This window comes from Lissotriton vulgaris, chromosome 12 (assembly GCF_964263255.1).
Source record: "Lissotriton vulgaris chromosome 12, aLisVul1.2, whole genome shotgun sequence".
Lineage (NCBI taxonomy): Eukaryota > Metazoa > Chordata > Amphibia > Caudata > Salamandridae > Lissotriton > Lissotriton vulgaris.
Window position 1 is genome coordinate 14939719 of NC_141700.1, and position 15493 is coordinate 14955211.

A 15493-nucleotide genomic window follows, 5' to 3' on the forward strand; every position below is an offset into this window, starting at 1 on the left:
GATGGATGAGGCAACTGGGATGTGGCTGGTTGCCTCGAAGAAGAATGTTGGGCGAGGGTCTGGTGGCTGGGAGCGGAGATAAAATAGCAGGTAACAATGCCAGCCAAAGAGTTTTAATGTGTTGATAATAGGAGATTCTGGGCCCTTATCTTCACTGGCAGACAGCAATGGACATGTGTCAGTAGCTGTAATGTTGATAACAAATGGAGTAGTTGGTGTAAGCTAGGTCGCGATAGTGAAGATAACATACAGATTGTTAGCAGTGATGAGTGACTGCTGGAGTATGAGTTGACAAGCAACCAATGTTGGGCGACCTCTGTGCATCTAGTGGCTGCAAGTCAGATTCGAACATGATTCAGTGGTAGGAGCCATTTCTACCAAGGTCCCAAATACCCGACTCCACCCACGTATCCCCCCAGGACACAGAAAAATAAACTAAGAGACAAGACAGTAAGCGACTATCAAAACAGTTATTACATTCTAGTGTGGACATTAAGCATCTTCCAAGCAGGGCCATGTGACTGCGCTCTAAGACACCTTAGATGCGAGAAGATACCACCAACTACTGACAAGACGATAGCTTGATTCGCTCTATTAGAGTTATTAACTAATTATATAGCGTAGGCTTATGAAACATTCAATATGTTTATTGAATAAAAGAAGAAAATAGGCTGAATATTTTTTTGAAATCCAGGACAATCAAATGAATATTGTAAACCCTACTTATGTGCAAGAATACATCTTTCCCAACCCACATCCTAGGGCGTGATAAACCAAAGCGGCTGTGCTTGGTGGCAAATGCCTAAGATGGTATTAAAAATTGCATTGCGCCATCTTCACTGTAGTGTCACATAAGATTGTTTGTTGTCATAGGAACATTTCATTGCCCGGTTCCTGCTACTGGCACACGATACATAGCAAAATAACAACTTGCCACAAGGTCTTTCTAGCAAGCCTGAAGTCATTGCTTTACGAACTTAAAACATGCCAAAATTGAGAAGTTAACAATACTTCCAGTTCAGAAATACATGACTTCGAAGCTCTTCCTCTCGGCTCTACTGGAAAACAAAGAAATAACTACTTTCAAACATGGTACAAAGTTGAAAAAGTCAGTGGGTGGGTTTCACTTTAGCAAGAAACAAGGCAGCTGCTTGCCCCAGAAACTCCTCCCTACGTATTGAGGACTTGGGCTTCTTGGCCAGTAATGCTTTATCCATTGCCAGTGCTAAACTGTCAGGACCTAGCTTAGACCCGGCCACTAGGTAACTAGCAGGAACCAAACAATCGCTCGCCTCCAGGGCGTCTTCCAAAGTATCCAGGAGGGCTAGGCCGACGCACTCGTCCACTGCACCAGAATCACTGAGGATGTCGTAGAGGGCACCTGCCTTACCCACGTACTCCATCAACACGAAGCATGTTAGCGTGCCATATCGGAAAATATCAAAGGGCACAGCCTCGTGATCCCGGCACCGGATCTTCTTCAGCAGGGGTGAGGTGATGTCACTGGGGAGCTTACCCTCCTTGCACAGTCTAGTCAGCAGCTCGCTGTAAGTCCTCCCATTCAGACCTGGCTTCTTCTTCCTGCCAGCGTTGCACAGGCACTCATAGGCCAGGCTGACATTGTTATTAAAGGCAGTCCTGCGATGCCACAGGGTGGGTATAGAGAAAAAAAAGGACAAACAGTTATATGCGGTAATAAGAACATTTATGTACAGGATGAATAAAATCAGCAGACAAGAGAGATGTCTATGTGAGAGGGATTGAAATGCACAAGTACATTACCTCATAAAGCCCTCAAAACAAGGCTAGACAAGAATGGGCTGAGACAATAACATTATTAACATTAGGAGGCAAACTAATTCACACGGGGTAGAAGTTTTAAATGAGAGTTTACAGGATGCCAGATGGAGAAACTGAGCTCAGCAATGGCGGAACACTCCCTGTTGGGGGCACTATTGGAACTGATTTTAACTGGCTTTGTACAAAGATCTTAGCGTTTCAGTACAACTAGACAGCTTCGCCCCAACCCCTGTGGAAGACTATGCTGGAATGTCCCATGTCAAAAGTGAAGTATTGTCAGGGCCACTGGAGCTATGCGGCAGGGGAGGGACAAATTAGGAGAAAAAAAAGGCAAATTATGCAGCATATTGTCAGGTTTTCATGAGTTGCGCCTACAATGCTGTGTGGGTACTCACGTTAACACAGCAAGAAACTAGACTTGATGCTGTAAGACTACAATTCCCAGGCTCCTCGGTGAGGGGAGGTATTTGAATCCCAGAGACACGCTTCCTGTTGCGTGTAATTCTGGGAGATTTGTCAGTTTCCTGTGAAGGGGAAGCTTCTTGCACGTCACCGGTGATTCCCAGCATCGGAGTTCTGCGGTGATCCAACTACCAGATTCCCCGACTCGAGGTAGGACCCAGGAACAGTTCAATTACGGAAAGCGTTGCCTTCCGCCGCATTTCCGTCTGGATATTTACTTATGAGCGGAGCGCGGTGGTTCTTGCTACGCGTTGCCGTTCTGCTTCGTTTATGGGTGAAGTTTAACTCCTAGAAGCTTCTTATCTTGGCAGTACCTTTCTGGGCATTTATTGGTACTTTCGATCCCAGCGGAGCCCCGTAGTGGTCACAACTATGCGCTACCGTGTGGGTCTGTTGTTGGTTTAAACATTTCTCTAAGGAAGCGGAGTGCTGGGGGTAGGCCTCCTCACTACTGTGTTCCTTATTTCAGGACATGGTCTTTCTACATAAGGGAGGTGCTGCGCTTTTGTTTGGATTACTCCGTTTCATATATGGAGTAGTTTCTGTCCTGTAACTCCAGTTCTGTAGTAGGGGTACCTCTGTTATAGTCATAATCTAGTGAATAGTCCCGCCCATGTGCGTGGACCATGGCAATCAAAAATAATCTCTTAAATTGAAACTGCAAAGACACTTAAGAGAGAATTTAAAGACAAATAATGCAGCCTATATCCACAGGCTACACTGTCCAGTACTTCAACTAGAAATTCCACCAAACAAAACCACACACAACACAGCCTGCCCAGTTTCTTCCATAGAGAAACTTGCCTCTACCAGTAAAAGACTCTGGAATGATAGAGAGGAAGGCATGGACAGACAAGCCCCATAGGCTGCCATTATGTGGCTTAAATAGGATACTGTGCCTTTAAGAGAACTTTCCAGAACGTTCTCCCAGTATCCCAGAATGCACAGCAGGTCCCTTTTACTTTCAGTTCTTTTTTACGGCTCCTGCTAACAGGACCCTGGCATTGAGCTCTCCCTTTTTTTAAGGGTTTATATTGGATTTAAGTTCACTTTTGGATAAAAGTGTTTGCAGTTTATATTCTTGGTGTTTCCCTTCTCTCCTGTGTGTTTGTCAGGCTTTTTAGGGCTCTAAAATGCCTGCTCTTTTCGACAAATGCCCAGCATGTGGAAGGAAGAAGGCCAAGACTGATCCACACGACGTCTGCATTATTTGTCTCCCTGAAGCACATGTCCCTGAAGACTGTGACATCTGCCAGGACCTCTCAGCAAGGACCCTGAAGGAAAGGCTGAAGATTAGGCTTCAAGGCCTGGAAGAGAGACGACTGCAGGCGGCAGGTGGGTCTGGGCAGGATGGGAAGGTTCCCTCTGCCTCTGCTGAGGCCTCTGGGGGGCTCCCCAGAGGCAGGAAGACCAGCAAACGTTCCTGGTCTCCGTCGGCGTCGATTGCATCGACAACGACGTCGAATGCCTCAACAAACGTATGTCCTTCTACACACCCACCAGCCAACTACGCTCATCCAATCAAGCCCTAGCTGTAACTCCGCGCATCAATAGATCCACCATGGGAGGAAGATCTTTTTCCTACTTGGCAGCCAAGACCTGGAATTCTCTCCCAACTCACCTCTGCCTCACACACGACCACCTCTCTTTTAGAAAGCAGCTGAAAACCTGGCTATTCGATAAGTAATGCACCCCCCCCCCCCCTCAAGCGCCTTGAGACCCTCTGGGTGAGTAGTGCGCTATACAAATTAATGAACTTGAACTTAAGGGATGACAACGGTGTGTTCCCCTTCTCCCCGGCGCTTTGGGTCGAGACGGCGTGAAGATTCGATGTCGAAGAGCCTGGTTAGGCCTCCGTCGAAAACACTGTCTATGGCGTCTTCGTCGTCGACGTTGAGCTATCGGCGTCGAAGGAGAGGCCACAGGCGTCGGCGCTTGTCATCGAGGCGATACCGCCGGTCGCCGTCGAGAAGACGGTCGGCGTCGAGGGAATCCTCGGCGTCCAGGACCTCGAGGAAGAGGACGGCGTCGAGGAGGAGTCTACGCTTGTCGTAGAGAATGGAACGGTCGATGTCGCGGAGGCGGCGCTCGACGCCTGAGTCGCGGAGGCGACATTCGACACCGGACAAACGACGTTCGGAGTCGAGGAGAAAGAGGTCGGCGTCGAGGAGTCGTTCTCACTCCCCGAAGCGGCGCAGAAGGAGTTCTGGCGCCAGAAGTCACGCTGAGTCTGGTGGAGGGCGCCGGAGACGGCGATCACATACTGGAGGGGCTGGTTCGCAGTCCCCTCCTCTGAAGAAGTCACCAGTCTCGGTGTACTCGGTGGTATATACACCACCTTGGCCGAAGATGCCTCCTTCCCCTATACCTAAGGAGGATCCTTCCGTCAACCCTCCTCTCCCACCACTTCCTCCCTCAGGACAGCCACCACCGCCGCATGGGCCCGCCCCTCGGCCGGAGATACCTCCTGTTCCTCCGCCAAGATCGGTGTCGCTACCTCCTCTTCCTACACCACCTAAGGGGGCTCCTAGACCAAGACCCTAGGATAGGCCATGGAAGACGCCTCCACAGAAACCTGCGGAGCGCCCACGAACCGGGAGGTCGCGCTCTCGCTCCAGGAGGAGGAAGCGATAACGCAACAGGTCGTCTACGCGGTCTAGACGCCGCCATAGGAGGCACAGATCTCGCTCTCGCACAAGGTCCTCAGGGACTAGGGACTACTCTCCGACTTTGTCGGGATCGCCGGACACAAGGGTGTCGCCGGTTGATGTCCTGGTGGCGTTTCATGATATCCTATTGAGAGGCGCAGCCAAATTGGGCATATCCTTGACCGTGCCCACGCCCAAGACATCGGTAATTTTCAAAACACTGCACCAGAAACACCTGTCTCGTCCACTACTACCTCTGGTGCCGGGCCTGGAGGAACCGGCCATGGACCTTTTTCTCACCCCGGCGGTGACTAAGGCGGCCCCCTCGAGATTACAGAAAAAATACCGGACTCCCGATTCGGACCCGGCTTTTCTGAGGGTGGAACCTCCTCCGGATTCTGTGATTGTGACAGCGGCCCGCAAACAGCATGCCACCACCCAGTCATCCACAGTCCCCCCAGGCAAAGAGTCTAGATGGATGGATTCAGCTGGAAGGAAAATGTGTGGAACATCGGCGACCTCTATGAAGGCTGCGAGTGCCACGGCTTTGTTGGGACGCTACGACCGTGCCCTCTGGGACTCCCTCCAGCAGTTTGCGGAACATTTACCTCGCGAGAAGCGGGAAGATTTCCAGGAAGTGTTAATCGAAGGGATGCTGGTAGCGAATCAGATTATCAGCGCTGCAGCAGATGCGTCCCTCTTGGTGGCGCATGGCTTTTGCCATGGGATTAACCAGCGACGACATGCCTGGCTCCGCCTTACGTCACTGCTTAGAGGTAGCAAGACCCGTCCTGACCGATCCATAATTGGTCTGACTACGAATATCTTTGGTTTTATCCAGATAAAAGTTCAACACCCTCCTAACATCCAGGGAATGTAGAGACCTTTCCGCTGGAGATGAAGGATTCTGAAAAAACATAGGCAACGTTATGGTCTGGTTGACATGAAAATCAGAAATAACCTTGGGAAGAAATTTAGGGTGAGTTCGCATAACAACCTTAGCAGCATGAAATGCAGTATAAGGTCCTTAGCAACACAACGCATGAATTTCACTCACCCTGCGGACCGATGTAATGGCCACGAGAAACGCCGCCTTCCAGGACAGGTGCTGCAACGAAGCCTTATGAATAGGCTCCTTCATCAATCTGGACAGCACCACATTCAATTCCAATAAAGGCGAAGGAAGCCTGACAGGAGGGAACACTTTCTTCAAGCCTTCCAAAAAATCTTTGATCACAGGAATCTGGGAGAAGGAAGTCTGTGAAGGGCATTTCCTGTAGGCAGTCAATGCAGCAAGATGGGTGAAACTTAGCAGATTGTGTTAAATGTGATATTGGTGGAATATCCTTTGCTTTTCTAGTTGAAGTACTGGACAGTGTAGCCTGTGGATATAGGCTGCATTATTTGTCTTTAAAATCTCTCTTAAGTTTCTTTGCAGTTTCTGCATGATTTGACAACTTAAGAGATTATTTTTGATTGCCGGGGTCCACACACATAGGCGGGACTATTCACTAGATTATGACTATACACAGAGATCCCTTACTACAGAAGTACAATAACCTTTACTAATGGAGAAAGGAGGATACCTTATTCCTGTTGTTATTCAGAGAGGAATGTTGTGGTTCTTGCTCCCTACACACCACTGTGTCTGAGAAGCCATTGGGCTATTCTTTATTTATCAGTTCCTCTCTAAGGAGTACAAGCCTTTCTTTTCTTTTGTGGAACAATGGCTAACAGAATCCAGTTGTCCTATGGAATCCCATTACTCTTGTCATGGTATGAAGGAGGGTGTTTCCATATTTTGCATATATAGGGCATATGTGATTAAGTGTGAATTCTGAGCATTGTTTGTGTTTTCGCTAGGCAAAACAAAGTCAAGACAGGTGGTGAATGAGGAGGCGTTTCAACAGATGTTTATGTTATCTTATCTTAGCCTCAACATTTGTAGCTATGTTTTATTATGCCACGCACACTTCAAAGAAGCATTTTTTAGGTCTCGCCTAGCTACATCGTAAGCAATGCTATGCAAGATATTTAGTAACAGGCTTTTGAAAGTGCTCCCAAAGGCTGCAGGCTGATCGGGTAAAGTGCACGTGCGCCGGGCACGCGCACCATTTGTCAGCCTGTGTGATCACTTTCGCGGCCGCTTTGATGTTCTCAGTGAGCCGCGCAACCACTGAGAACATCAAAGCGGCTGCGAAAGTGATCACCATTTGCCATCCGAAGGATTCTGTAAGTCCGCTACAAGCGCTGCGGTTTACCCTAATGTTTTATTTATTTATTTTGGTTTTGTTTCAGCTCTCCTTGAAGCAGTGTGGCGTTCCCTCCCCCACATTGCCTATAATGGCTTATAAGTAAACATTAAACAGAAAAGCGATTGAAGTCAGATTAAGAAAAACACAACCCCCTCACCCCCTTCCAGCACCGCAGTGCATCGAGTAGTGTTATTTACTTTCAAGGGGCCGACATAGCCACGCTTTGTGCTGCACATTACCACCACAGATATCATGAAATGCACTTTAGCATTGCAATTAGAACAGCAAATCTACACGACCAAAAACCCAAAGTGCTGTTTTTGAGAATACCTGGCTATGTGACAGTGAATATTATCAAAACAGGATGCGTGACAATGATGGCAATCCTGAAGGTTTGGGTTTCATTTTGCCTTTTTTTTGGAGGACTCGTCAGCTGCAACTTGCTACTGGGCTCATTTCACTTGGATACCTCTCCAAAATGGATGTGTTCTATTTTGGAACAATAAATGACGCTGAACATCCTAAGATGCTGGGCAAATCACTTAATCTCCCAGTGCCTAACTGCAGCTGCAACCTGCTAATGTGCTCCTCATTTCACTTGGATACCTCTCCAAAATGGATGTGTTCTATTTTGGAACAATAAGTGACGCTGAACATCCTGTGATTCTGGGCAAATCACTTAATCTCCCCGTGCCTAACAAAAATGAATGTGTGTCCTCATGTAACATGTAACCCGCCCGCCCCCCTCCCTCTCCCATCTTCCTCGCGCCCGCCACAGCAGAACACTTTCGATTTCAGCATTTTTTTCCTATAGCTTTCACGCGATCACTTTTAGGGCCGCGACAACCCGCCCCGCCCCCGCCCTCCCCCCCTCTCCCCTCTTCTTCATGCCCGCCACAGCAGCTGTAGATACAGCTTAGCAAAAGAATTTACAAGAAAGCCTACCTTGGCCATATTTATTTTACTTGCTTTTGAACTGAAAACATAACTACCAAGGGCAGTGGTGGGGGAATATTGGTTCCACCCCAACCCTTACAGTATAGTTCACCAAAATTTAGGTAGTCAACATCTCTTGGAATCTGAAGTATGCACTTTAGAAATATAACAAAATGCATAAGTAAATAACGCACAACCGCTTAGAAACTTGAAAGAAGCAATGCTCAGGGAAAGAAGAGTTCTATTCAGTGTCAGTGAAAATTCCTTTTGTTTAGTTCTCATCCCCAAAATCCCTCCTTGGATGTTGACTGCCAGGAAGATAAAAAGTAAATCATGGCGTGCTGTTTTTCAGCTAGAAAGAGCGACCTGCAATGCTTCAGTGGCGGCCCCTGCTGCAGCTTTCGTCGCTGGTTCGTGAACTCCACTTCCTCACCGATCCTCCCTGGCCTCTTTATCAAGGGTTGTCAGACTATGCTGGTTTGTTTGGCCATGCATCAGACAGCTTTCTCATTTTTGTCCTGCCCCCGGGCGCCGCGCTAAACTTTCAGCATTATAAACACGGGCTACATATTTTAGCAGGCGTCCACTTAACTTGCTGATTTTGCCAGTGCTTGTTCTTTCAGTGCGCGCAACCCGGTGGCTATATTGCGAGCATAGGGTTTGTTTACCTAGAGAGCAGTTGAGGACTACATGAAGGCTGGCCGCAATGTAAATGCATGTTTTATTATCCTTCCCTGAGCTAGTGAACAGAAGTTTGGATTTCTGAAAGATTCTTGGCATTTTAGAAGAAATAAAATCAAGGCGTCCTGCAAAATGCTAATAGGTTTTGCAAAGAGGATACCGCTCCGAGGCAGCTCTGTGACACGTGCAGGAGGCAGTGTTTGTGAAGCCAGTAAAAGGCCCTATCAACAGTTTGTATGAACTTTTTATGAGTTAAAACGTTCAGGTTTAATGGTTATGCTGTGATATAACCACACAAAACCAACAACCATGCACAACCACCCAACCACACACAAACACACACACAGCCACACACAACCACCACACACACAACCCACATGCACACCCACCACACACAACCACACACACAACCACACACACAACCACCACACACAACCACACTGTCAGTGCACACTTTCAACAGGCACCATCAGTCGTCAGTGCACGCTTTCACCTGGCACAAACACCACCAGCAGTCAGTGCACGATTTCACCAGGCACAAACACCACCAGCCGTCAGTGCACGCTTCCACCGGGCACAAACACCACCAGCCGTCAGTGCACGCTTCCACCGGGCACAAACACCACCAGCCGTCAGTGCACGCTTCCACCAGGCACACACCACCAGACGTCAGTGCATACTTTCACCAGGCACACACACACCACCAGCCGTCAGTGCACGCTTTCACCAGGCACACACACACCACCAGTGCACGCTTTCACCAGGCACATACCACCAGCCGCCAGTGCACGCTTTCACCAGGCACACGCCACCAGCCGCCAGTGCACGCTTTCACCAGGCACACACCACCAACCGTCAGTGCATGCTTCCACCAGGCACACACACCACCAGCCGGCAGTGCACACATCAATTGTTAACGCATCCACGATTAACTATTGTAGCAATCGCAGTATGGCGCAATTTACTTTTACACATATTCATCTACAGCGCACCATTGCTACAAAAATAAATACACATTTTTGGCCTACAATTTATAGACTTTTGTTGCAAATGGTGTTGCAATATTTAGCAATGCCAATAGCTCAAACTTAATGGAGGACCTATTGCATTGCAAATGCTTGTCTCCTTTGAAATTGGTGTTTATTGTGCCAACAGATGCTAGCTTCCAAATGAATATTCACTAGAACATGGATATGGGTGCAATTGGTTTCTTCCTGTCAGTGGATTTTTTGGCAACAATGATTTGTATTTCTTTTTCACGCATTGGGAGATTAACTAATTTGCTCTGAATTACATGGATGTTTTGCAGATAGCTAAGAAGCATTGCCAAAGCCAATAGACAGCACTTTTGAAACTATTAGTTCTGCTATTGACATCTGTTCATGCTGCAAAGCATGGGCATTGCTTACTTTGGCAAAGATTTGTAGCCATGCTGTATAGCAGTTTGGGTGTTATGCAGCATGGCTAAAAATAATGATTCAAAAAAAGACAAGCATCCAGGCCTTCATTTGTGGGATTTGGCACAGGACAGCATAGCAAGGCACCTTGCAGCACTGCCCTACACCAAAGTGAAAGGGCAGGAATGCAACACATTTATGCAATACGGTACATTCCTGTCCTGTATTTCTGCGATGATGCTGTTTCAGGAGCCTAGCGCCAACGGAGGCACCCTTGTCCTCCGTTGCATGCAGGATTGTTTTTGTCAGGAAGGAATAGCTTCCTGCACAAAAACAATCCTAAGAGGTGTTTTCCTTTCTATGTGTGCTATCAAATGCAACACACATAGAAAAACGAAAAAAACAAGGAGAAATAAACATATTCCTCCACGTTACACTTCACCTCTGAAGATGTATGGATTTGGGGCTTCCCCAGGTTTACATGATTTTATACATCCGGAGCATCATCGAAATCCATCAGTATTGCATGGGAAAACCCACTGAAATGTCCATGGAACGCCTCCTGGGCGCAAAGTAAGGTAACGCAGTGATTTGCGGTGCGTTGCCTTAATCGATAGTTATGAAGTCACTCAAAGCAAGCAGGGTGGCTTTATAAATAAGATAGAGAGCCCTGCATCACGCATGTGCAACTTTATGTGGTACAAAAGTGGCGCAGGCTCTCATAAATAAATCCCTTAATTTAAAAATGTGCATTAGTCCTGGCTGCAACATAGCTAGCTTTTATTTTGAAATTGGTTATAGCCACACTTAATCCCTGTGCCTAACAAAATGAATGTGTCACTCTACATCGCAATTGGTGCTCATGTAAAAGACCCTGAAACTTTCGGGTCGAGTCGGCACTATACAAAACTCCCCCCCCCCCCTCCCTCCCCCCCCCCCCCCCAAAAAAATAGCATGCGCACTGCTATATAGCATGGCTAAAATCCATCACCAAAGCCAACAGCCCTCATTAGGGATACCTATGGGCTTTTTAGGTCTCGCCTGTCGATGCGCATGCGCATCGAGCAAGCGAGACTATTGCGAGTTATCCACACTTTATCCACACTGCAAGGAATCGTGGCGATTCCTTGCAGTGCCCGTGACTTTTAAGGTCAATGCGCATGCGCATTGAGCTTATGCGCATGCGCATTGACCTTAAAAGTCACGGGCGCGTGCATGTCCGTCTCTGTTTACCCGCTCCGCCCCCTCCCCTTCCCGCCGTGTCGCATTTCTCCTCCCCCCTCCCCTCTCTTCCCTCCAGCTTGTTGTTTGTATAATTTAACCCGCTCCGCCCCCTCCCCTTCCCTCTGTGTCGCATTTCTCCTCCCCCCTCCCCTCTCTTCCGTCCGTCCGTCTTGTTTTCCTCTATTTGCTTTGCCGCAATCTTCTGGCGATTTGTATCGTTTGCTTGTTTTCGTTTACATGCTGGAAGCTCTAATCACCAAGTTCAATGCGCCTGTAAATGAAGACAATCGAAACACACTGTGCCCGTTCAGTTGACGGGCAGGACGGCCTTTGCTGACTGGGAACCAAAAAGCAATTGAGCGAGTGTTTTTCTACCGCAGGTTTTTCTCATCCTCGCCGGTTACTCCATATCCAACAATGTGCATTTTTCACAGAAAGCAACTCCATTGTTTTGTTATGACAGTTCACACGTTAAACTCCACGAGGCACGCCAACTGGTCTGCGCATACGGTACACGCGTGTCCTTTTCGCTCCTATCTTGTATCGTTCCCACGCCACCACAGACCGCCCCACTCCCCACGTGGGGCTTCCTTTACCCCACACACAGGCATCCGCGCAGATAGCTGCAGATCCATGGCAGATGCAGCACTGCACTGATAGAAGTGCGTGTCTACAAAAGTGTGTACCACGTTTGTCTCCCACCCACCACACACCTCTTGTTTTTCAAAGGGCTATGTTGCACGGCTATTCTGTGGCACGCAGCCCTACCGGCTGCACCTCTGGCGTGAAGCCCCCAGTGCTCTGTGAAGGCTCACTTTGTCCGCCAGAGCCTTGAAAGGAAGCAGGCCGCCCCCGGAGCCCGCTGTGTGATGCAGATTTCACCCTTTGTATGGAAAGCTCCGAGGAGCCCCGCTCCGTGCGCCCCTCCTAGCTCTGACACATTGCAAATGAGGCGCCGGGCAGAGGGGTCAGGCCTGGCAGCCGGAGGGGGAGGGGAGCAGCGACGCCTCCCCTTCCTTCAATGTGACTTCCACACCCGCATCAAAACACCGAACAAAGCCAATGCAGGCCATTTCAAACTGCGAATGCGAGATGAAAACATGCAGTGTGCACCCGTGCCCGTCTTTCCAGGGTTTTCAAGTTTCGAAAATGTATTTGAGCAGTACACGTGTTCTTAAATATTTTGCACAGCATTTTCCATTTTCGGCAGTTCCTTTTCTCTCTTGGAGGGTTTGGTCTGAGGATGGGGGGAGGGGTACCCTATTGGCCTTTGAGTTCTGGTTTAATTTTTTTTTCAGTGCCATTTAGCTAAGCTTTCAATACAAATCTTCGGGATGAAGGGTTGCACATTTATCCATAAATTGGTAGTAATTGAAATATTCATAAGGGTTGTGTGTAAAACATAATTTCAACAAACATTCCAGTTCAAATCGTCACATGGGAGACAGTCAAATAAGCAGTCTGATGTCCAGTGAGACTTGCAATGCTTTTTATGCTTATTTTCCTTGAATTATAGTGTAACTATATTATATAGCGCAAATTCCACCCAACCGGGTTCCACGGCGGTAGTCATTGCATATTGAAAATCAGATAGTGACATTGGCGGCATTTAAACAAAGATTTGTCATTATTATTGCAAGGCTAATAATGTTGCATCAAAGCTGGTATGGACAAATAATACAGTGTACATGGAATATTTGGCCAATTTTGCCATGGTTCATAGAAACACGTATTTCACATGAAAAGGGAGCAGAAGGCGCAATGGTAGTTGGCGCTTTCCATATTATCGAGCCGGTTGTATGTTATAATATTGTAGTTTTAATATCGACTTGCACTTGTATTGCTTAACCAATAGCTACTAATATTAAATTGTCAAGTTATGAGTATATAGGGAAGTATGGATTTACTATTCTTAACTCCACATTTACTTACCTTAATAGGGTGGACGTAAGAATATATAGGGAAGTATAGATTTACTGTTCTTAACCCCACATCTACTTACCTTCCACTCACCCTCACTCTCACTCATCCTCACTCACCCTCAACCCCTCACCCTCACTCACCCTCACCCTCACCCTCACCCTCACTCACCCTTAACTCCTCACCCTCACTCACTCACCCTCAACCCCTCACTCACCCTCACTCAGCCTCAACTACTCCCCCTCACCCTCACTCACCCAAAACCCCTCACCCTCACTCACCCTCACTCCCCCTCACCCTCCCTCACCCTCAACACCTCACTCACACTCACCCACCCTCACCCTCACTCACCTTCAACACCTCACCCTCAACCTCAACCCCTCACTCACCCTCACTCACCCTCACTCACCCTCACTCAACCTCACCCTCACTCAACCTCACCCTCACTCAACCTCACCCTCACTCACCCTCACTCACCCTCACCCTCACTCACCCTCACTCACCCTCAACCACTCACCCTCACCCTCACTCACCCTCACCCTCACTCACCCTCACTCACCCACCCACCCTCACTCATCCTCACTCACCCTCACCCACCCTCAACCCCTCACCCTAACTCACCCTCACTCACCCTCAACCCCTCACCCTCACTCACCCTCACTCACCCTCACTCATCCTCACTCACCCTCACCCACCCTCAACCCCTCACCCTAACTCACCCTCACTCACCCTCAACCCCTCACCCTCACTCACCCTCAACCCCTCACCCTCACCCACACTCACCCTCACCCTCAACACCTCAGCCTCACCCTCACTCACCCTCAACCCCTCACCCTCACTCACCCTCACCCACCCACCCTCACTCATCCTCACTCACCCTCACCCACCCTCAACCCCTCACCCTAACTCACCCTCACTCACCCTCAACCACTCACCCTCACTCATCCTCACTCACCCTCACCCACCCTCAACCCCTCACCCTAACTCACCCTCACTCACCCTCAACCCCTCACCCTCACTCACCCTCACTCACCCTCAACCCCTCACCCTCACCCACACTCACCCACACTCACCCTCACTCACCCTCACTCACCCTCAACACCTCAGCCTCACCCTCACTCACCCTCAACCCCTCACCCTCACTCACCCTCACTCACCCTCAACCTCATGCTAAAGATTTAGCAAAAAACCCATAAACAATTCTAAAAGCACTAACTCTAATGCTGCGAGACCTATTGCATTTCTAATGCTTGTTACACTTGTTACCACTGCCTGATCTTAGGTTGCTGCTCCAAATACAGCAACAGAGAGGTGACCAGCCAACCTTTGCAGAGGGCCTGCCCTCGTGAAAGCATCAAAGTGACCCGCACTGTACCTGCTCCACCACCAGGGTCACGATACCACCCTGCAGGAGAGAAGGTGATGATGATGGCCCGCCTGTCCCACTGCACAGAAGGGCGTGCAGAAAGGGAGGGGTGGAGGCGCGTCCACGGCCTGCAGCCCCCCGCAGCCTGGCACCCGGAGCCAGGGCCTAGAGGCTGCGGGAGGCGCTATACAAACACCAGCAGGACATATGCAACTGATGCATGCTGAGGAGCCGCTGCCCGCACACCCCTCAGACCCGGGCTCCCCTCAGACCCCCGGACCCCTCAGCCCCTCACCTCCGGGTGTAGGGCGCCAGCCGCAGGTACCGCAGCGCCCGCTCGGTGCCCGGCGCCTCCGGCCCGCCTGGGACCACGCCCCCGAAGAACTCCTCCAGGAAGCGCAGAGGCTCCGCGGGCCGCGCCGCCAGCAGCTGCACCAGCGCGGCCCGCATCAGGGCGGGGGCCCCGGCCCGGGTCAGAGCCTGCTCGGCCATGAGCCCTGCGCCGTCACCGGGCGGCGTCACGGGCTCCATGGCAACCGGGGTCACGCAGGCGTCCGGGCAAGTGACAACGGCACGCTGGACTCCGCCCACTCACGCGTCATGCGGTAGAGGGACGTGACTGACAGCTCTTGTGCCGTTCCGGACTTACTGTGCCTGCAGGCGTCACAATGAAGGGGCGGGGTTATGGAGGGTTGTTCGCCCAGCCCATCATGCCGTCAGTTCAGCCGCTCCTGGAAGTGTCAAACATAGTGATAGGTGCATGAGCGCCGACCCCTCACACTTCCGGTCCGCAACCAGGGCGAT

The 15493-nt window shown here is 49.5% G+C and overlaps 1 protein-coding gene across 1 annotated transcript; it reads right to left on the reverse strand.

Annotated features, from left to right (window-relative positions):
• Positions 1 to 632: 632 nt before the first annotated feature.
• Positions 633 to 15293, reverse strand: TPGS1 (tubulin polyglutamylase complex subunit 1). Its single transcript, XM_086946745.1, has 2 exons — positions 14985 to 15293; positions 633 to 1638 (listed from the first exon to the last, which is right to left on the reverse strand). Exons 1-2 carry the CDS (start codon positions 15218 to 15220, stop codon positions 1110 to 1112), a joined length of 765 nt encoding a protein of 254 aa, XP_086802871.1. The 5' UTR covers positions 15221 to 15293; the 3' UTR covers positions 633 to 1109.
• Positions 15294 to 15493: the final 200 nt, after the last annotated feature.